The sequence below is a fragment of the Syngnathus leptorhynchus genome, chromosome 16 (assembly GCF_054491065.1).
Source record: "Syngnathus leptorhynchus isolate UIUO chromosome 16, UIUO_Slep, whole genome shotgun sequence".
Taxonomy (NCBI): Eukaryota; Metazoa; Chordata; class Actinopteri; order Syngnathiformes; family Syngnathidae; genus Syngnathus; species Syngnathus leptorhynchus.
This window is the reverse complement of record NC_141210.1, coordinates 7,769,316-7,776,014: the sequence shown is the minus strand read 5'-3', so window position 1 is coordinate 7,776,014 and position 6,699 is coordinate 7,769,316. Positions and strand designations below refer to the sequence as shown.

General features: G+C 39.6%; 1 protein-coding gene across 1 annotated transcript; it reads right to left on the bottom strand.

Annotated features, from left to right (window-relative positions):
• Window positions 1-997: 997 nt before the first annotated feature.
• On the bottom strand, window positions 998-2,290 carry foxd7 (forkhead box D7). Its single transcript, XM_085934175.1, has one exon. It carries the CDS (start codon window positions 2,134-2,136, stop codon window positions 1,183-1,185), a length of 954 nt encoding a protein of 317 aa, XP_085790301.1. The 5' UTR covers window positions 2,137-2,290; the 3' UTR covers window positions 998-1,182.
• Window positions 2,291-6,699: the final 4,409 nt, after the last annotated feature.

Here is a 6,699-nt window from a genome sequence, read left to right as displayed (position 1 = left end):
TAGAATTCGAATTGAGACATTGAAATAATGTTTGGCCTCAGATTTCCAATCAGTAACATTTTGGTTGATGTTAATCTTATAATGTGCCGATAAACCGCAAGCTGTTAAGCATTAAGCGCTACAATATAAAATATTGGGAAATGATACAAAGAAATGAAAGAAATCACACGAGCATTAAAAACAGATTGGCTCAATTTAAAACAGTGGTGACAAACACGAGCAGTGGCAGAAATATGGGGCCCTTAAAAAAAAAAAATCTTTTGGGGCCCGCCACTTGCAGCTCCTCACAAAGTTCCAAATTCTGCTCAACGACTATTATTGGATGTAAAGTGTGAACCATTAGCCTTGTCCACAAAGTTCAGCATAGTGCTCTGTCTAAACAGACTCAGTCCAGCATTAAATAAATATTCCAGTGCTTCCAAATCTGTGTTTATTTGACTGTCATGTTGAACGTAACTCTGCTCTATGCACGGACTTACATAAACTAAAATAATAAATGAGCTAATCAGAATGTATACATGTGCTTGTACACAGAAGAAAGAATACTGCAATTATTTATTCATTTGAGTATGTGACCTTGGTTGAATTATGCTCAGTTCAATAAACTGAATATTTGTTTGATTTATTATTGTATATTGTATTTGAAATTATGGAGCGGTTGCAGTAAAACTGTGCATTTAGAAAAATAATTGAGATCGCACTCATTGTTGCATTTTTATAACTCAATATTTTGAAGATACCTCCTTGGAGAATTTTAACGCCTTTATTTTAAAAAATTCAAATAGTTAAAAAATACAATCTCGTCATCATTTCAATCCTATGTGGTGATCCATTAATTTTAGAAACAATCTACAACAAATTCAAATCACATTTAAAGAAGATGACTTGCATTTCAGTCATTGTCAACTCATAATTATTTTCTAACAGAAAATAATCACTAAATTGTACGCATTTTAACATCTGTAACAAAACAATAGGACTGAATTCACTGTTTAGATATGATTTTTTATTTATTTCCAGGACAACCTGTCAATTAGACATTCGTTTTATCACAATTTAAAGAAAAGAAGAAAGGACAGACTGTATCATGTATGTACACGTAAAAAAATAAAACAACATTTGGATGGATTGTCAAAATTGTCTTTTGTTACCTGAGAAAATTCAAAGTCCTGCGCATCTAGTTTATTCATTGTCCCGATCACCGACGTGTTTAGCTGCCAGCTCAGGAGTTCCACGCTGAGTATGTAACTTTTGATATTCCTGCTGTAAGGTGACCAGGTGAGGTGAGGACACCGCTGGATGGAAAAGCGCCGGGGGGGTGAAAGCTGTTCCGGGCGTCATCGGGTTGGAGTAGGCGGCGCAGTGAGCCGCCGAGAAGGCTTCGATGCTGGGTTGGGACTGGAGGAAAGCCTTGGCTGTGATGGCGCTCCGGGAGAAGAAGCTGGAAAGAGCCGGTAGGATGCTGCTGACAGGTGGGATGGGTGCGTGATGATGATGATGGTGGTGGTGTTGATGCATGTACGGGTAAATATCCAGAGTAGGGAGCTGGAGAGCGGGTGGTCCCAGCCCGTAGTGTCCATGGGGGAACGCGTGGAGTGCGCCGCCGGGCTCCACTTGATGGTGCTCCTTGTAGCGGAAATGTTGCCGCTTGAACCTCTTCCTCCTGCGCAAAAAACTGCCGTTCTCAAACATATCAGAAGAGTTTGGATCCAGGGTCCAGTAGTTGCCCTTCCCGGGGTTCCCAGGCTCTCTGGGCATTTTTATAAAGCAGTCGTTGAGAGATAAATTGTGCCGGATTGAGTTCTGCCAAGCGGGGAACTTCTCGCGGTAATAGACAAAGCGGTGGCTGATAAAGTCACAGATCTCGCTGAGAGTAAGGCGTTTTTTGGGGCTTTGCAGGATGGCCATGGTGATGAGGGCGATGTATGAGTACGGAGGCTTCACCGACACGGGACCTTTGGTTTTAACGGGACTCGTTTGTGGAGGGCTACACGAGTCCGAGTCCCGCTCCTCCCCGTGGGGTGTCAGAGCATCCGCGGTGCGCTCCAGCTCCAACTGCTCCCCTGCGTTATCTCGGAGTCCTTCTCCCACCACGTCGATAACAATATCCTCCATGATATCCGAGCCCAATGTCATGTCCACCTGCAAACAGATGGCAACAAAGCGACAGCTCCTGAAAAAAAAAAGAAAAGAAAAGTGGGAGCGCCCTTTACGCACAACTCATCTCCATTCACAAAAAGGAGAGCGCACAACTAAAGCACACGTCACCATCTGGGACATCTTCATAAGAGCCACAAATTCCCAAACTCGAATTATTCCAAATATTGTGGTTTTAAAAAGGGTGCGTAAAAATTGGTGCGCCTTCTGAAGGTGTCCGGCATCATCTGTAGTCCGCTGGTTCTCTGTCGCCTAGGTCGGGGTGGTGGAGATGATGTCACGCTTTGGGCCAAGGAAGATGATTCTGACCAATGAAAAGTGCGGAAAGGTAAAACAAGGATGCCTGGACCAGTTAAAAAGAAGTACTCTCATCAGTTGTCCATCGTTGCCAAGTGAATGTTTGCGTCACTGGTCCATTCAGAAAAAACATCCTAATGCAAGAAAAAAAAAGGGGGGGGGGACTATATATATTTTTTTGAACCGACAATGGCATCAAAAACACATTTTGTTTTTGTGCTCCAGCTCCCTTTTGCCCCTTAGAGAATATGAAGCTTTTCATAACCTGACTTGAAACATCTTGTTTTTGGTTACAATCTGGTAGGCTAGAAGTAAAATTCGCTACAGCCGATTTTGAAAATACAAACAGGCAGACGGACAAAAATAATCATTTTCAAAAAATCTTGGAAAAGCTATTTCAGACGTACGAGCATCTGCAGCACCATAAATATCCGTTTTGCTTGGTGTTAATTAATTTAGGCACTTAAACTGAATTTGCCAAGTGTTTAGAATAAAGCCGTATTTGAAGTAAACAAGAAATAGCCTATTTCATCTTCACTGTGCACTTGTTTTCGCAAAAATTGTGGCACCCAAGCGTACAAGTAGTCAATCATTTTATCGGGTTTAATAAAAGGAGAGTGGCGGAGATGAGAGAAAAGTGCTAGATTTGCACCAGCTCCGGCATAAAAGAGCACTCAGGAGAGCCGGACGCCTTTTTGGTATTGTTAGGAGGCCTCTGGTTGTTTGGGTTTAATGTTGGAAGCCTTAGATGGGGATTCTCACATTTCCTGCCTCTAATCTTATTGATACCTCAGGGCTAAAAAAAAAAAGCACCCGGTCCGGGCTGGGTGGGCTATTTGAGACCAGTAAAGCTGTAGATGATTTCCAAAATTCATCACGCATGTCTGCAGATTGGAAACAGGCCTTCGCGAGTGAAGTTTTGTGCTTTCAATACGGAGCCCAGTAAAAATAAAACAGAATGCGCATCTCGCGACACCAAAATTGGGAAGATAATTTTTGTATTCCTCTTTTATTTGTAACGATTTTCAATTTAATCTCACAGAAATTCATTTGATGCGCATATAAGCGTCACATTATTTGGCCATGAGAAAGATTGCGCTGGATCAAAACGAGGTTCTACCGTGGGGGAATCATGCATGAAGCAATAATAAGATGGATGCTTTATGGACCACTTGAGTTGAAATGTTTTCTTACCTCAGTGAAAACTTGAGTCCGTCTCCAAGATTTGGCCAGTGATAAATAAAAGAGGCCATTGATCATTGTCAGACATTGAACTGGCTTCAAAGAGCTATGTGAGGTTGTTTTCACAAAGCGTCCTGTTCTCACCAGATCTTCGAACCTTTGCAGTTCACTGGAAAAATGGACTGGATGATATACCGCTGTTGAAAATAACTGGATGAAATATGTTTCAGACCGCAAGCCCAAAAAAAATAAACTATTGCCTTATTTTGTAATTGAATTTATTAACTCATTTCCACAGCGATACAAATATATTAAAATAATAATAGTATATTGAAATAATGACAACACTTCAATAATCATTCAGTTAGGCCGACATACGGTCGGTCTATCTCTTCACTCCTGCGTTTACTGGCGAGTAGATATAGTGACACCTTGTGGCATAAAAAGGAAGTGGAGGAACATTTACTGACAATCTATTAGAGATTCAACAGAGGGCGCTGTAACACCAAAAATGATTGATTTATTCATTTTTACATTTTACATTTGAATTCTGGCGACGAGACACACGTTCAATTGTTGCTAGCTAACACTTTCCAAAACCACAATTTTTGTATTGCTTGTACACTTAAGAATTTCTAAAACTATGATAAATAAAAATTCTTGCAAATTAAACTGGCCGCAATTGAGTTCAGACTCAGAGCACCAGCTGGAGGATGATTCATGGTAGAAGACCTCTTATGTTATTTCCATGACATAAACAAGACCAATGAATAATAAATAATAGAATTTTAGACCTCGCATAGCACGTGTCACTGGAGGACTAGATTTTTCCTCCTGGCATCATCTATGAATGGGATTCATCATGTCATACAAACAGGAACAAAGACACAATTCACAAAAACCAATTCCATGTCAAGAGTTTGTTTATTGATGTATCCTTTTGGGAAAATTGAATGAGTAGCAGCTTTCTGCTATGTGAGTGGCTGTGTTTAGTTAACAAGGGAGTGAATAAACACATTGCGGACAAATTCAGCAAGCTTTCCCAAATTTTTAAATCTCAGAGGACAGTGGGAAAGAGACTTAAAACATAAGAAATCCTGCCAAACTTCACTATTTCATTACAAATATGCCTCATTTAAATAAAAAGAATGTAACATGAACTCTTTTTGTCAAAGTGTAGCATAAAGAAAAAAATCTGACATCTGACGCCAAGTGTTGTGGTCACATGCTTTGACCCTCACCCCTGGACCAACTGGTCCCCGAACACACCCGGGGTCATGACCCCTGGGGTCCCTGGTGTGTATTTTGAGGTCAGACTGTTAATTTCAAAGCCAAGATTTCTCTCCACACGGGCCCCCTCATAATCCATCATGACACCATGACAAAAAGAAATATGTTCTGTGTGCACAAGAGGGAGTCAGCCATAAATCGTTTATTTTTCTTAAGACCGGGAAATTTGTTTTTAATGTGGGCAGTTCTTGGATTTAAATTTGGACTTTGTGAACTTTGCATATTCTCCCAATGTGAATACACACACACACACACACACACACACACACACACACACACACACACACACACACACACACACACACACACACACACACACACACACACACACACACTTGGTGGCACCGGGCCAACTGATCCTTGTAACACCTTCAACTCATTCTGCGGGTGGACAAGGGCAAAGCTGACAGCTACATTCCTCCACACACAAACATTCCCCCTTGTCCATGAAGCAGCTGCTGTCCTCATAGATTATTCAAGGCAATAATTGAAATTAAAATCTTTAATTAGATTGTAGTAGGAATTATGTATTAAAAGCTACCAGACTGGTTTTTGTCAATGATGTCTAGACGTCTTTATTTTGTGTTATGTTGGAATGTGACAATTTTCAGCGCAAGATGACATTTCGGCCCAGTTTGAATTCTACTCTGTGGTGAATTTATGACAACCCTAATGTACTCTGTCCTGCCAAAATCTCTTTTAAAGACGAAGGTGCACATTACATGCATCATGTAATGTAAGTCAATCTGACAGGAGCATACTACAGTTGTCAAGCTTGGTTTAAATGTGGTAAATGACTTCAAACCATTACCACAAATCTATATGAATATATATATATATATTAAAAAAAATATATATATATATATATATAAAATATATATTAAAAAAAAAAATATATATATATATAAAATATATATAAAAAATATATATTAAAAAAAAATAAAATATATATATATATATATATATATATATATATATTTTTTTTTTTATTATTTTTTTTTTTCAGATGGGTTCAACATATAAAAAGAAAATGGAAAAGTACATCAGTCTCAAATCAAAATGTCTCACTCTTAAATATAGAGTACGTGTGAAACATCATACTGGATTTCCTGTGTTGTTTTGTCGTCAACCGCAAACTGCAGAGCTTCACATATGCGAAACATTTATGTTTGGCTGATATTTCACATCTAAATGCAGCATTAATTTTCCTATACTTTACTTCATACTTTGTGACTTAAATATCCGAATATCTGTTTTGAGGTCACATATTGAAAAAAGCCACACATCATTTCCAATGAAAATAAAAATGGAGCAGGTGTGTGTGTGTTAGGGGTGGTCCACACGCCATAATTCCGACATTCTGTGCAACAAACCATCACATCTTGCTTTTATTCTGGGCCGGACATTGTGGTGGTCACCTGCTCCCTCTGGACCCCACAAGTGTTGATCAAACCCTTTAGGCCTCACATTAGCACATGCGTTTGCTTCAACGGTTGACTCTTAAAACCTGCCAGACATTAAAACGACTATACACTCTTTAGCGAGCGACAGCTCCACCCGAGGCCACGTCATTTGCACTTAACGTAATCTCACACGGATACTGTAGTAAAAGGAAAACAGGTTCTAGCATGTCGGTGCATTGGCTCAGTATAAATACCTCGGAAATATTTCCAACTGTCGTTTGCACAATGAACAAAGTCAAGGCAATGGATTGAAAGGAGATTTTGACAATATAATACTTAGCTATTCTATCGTGTGGGAAAATGATGAACT

What these genes read in the sequence shown, in the direction of transcription:
- foxd7 (XM_085934175.1), bottom strand. Translation starts at nt 2,136, where the DNA reads ATGACATTGGGCTCGGATATCATGGAGGATATTGTTATCGACGTGGTG.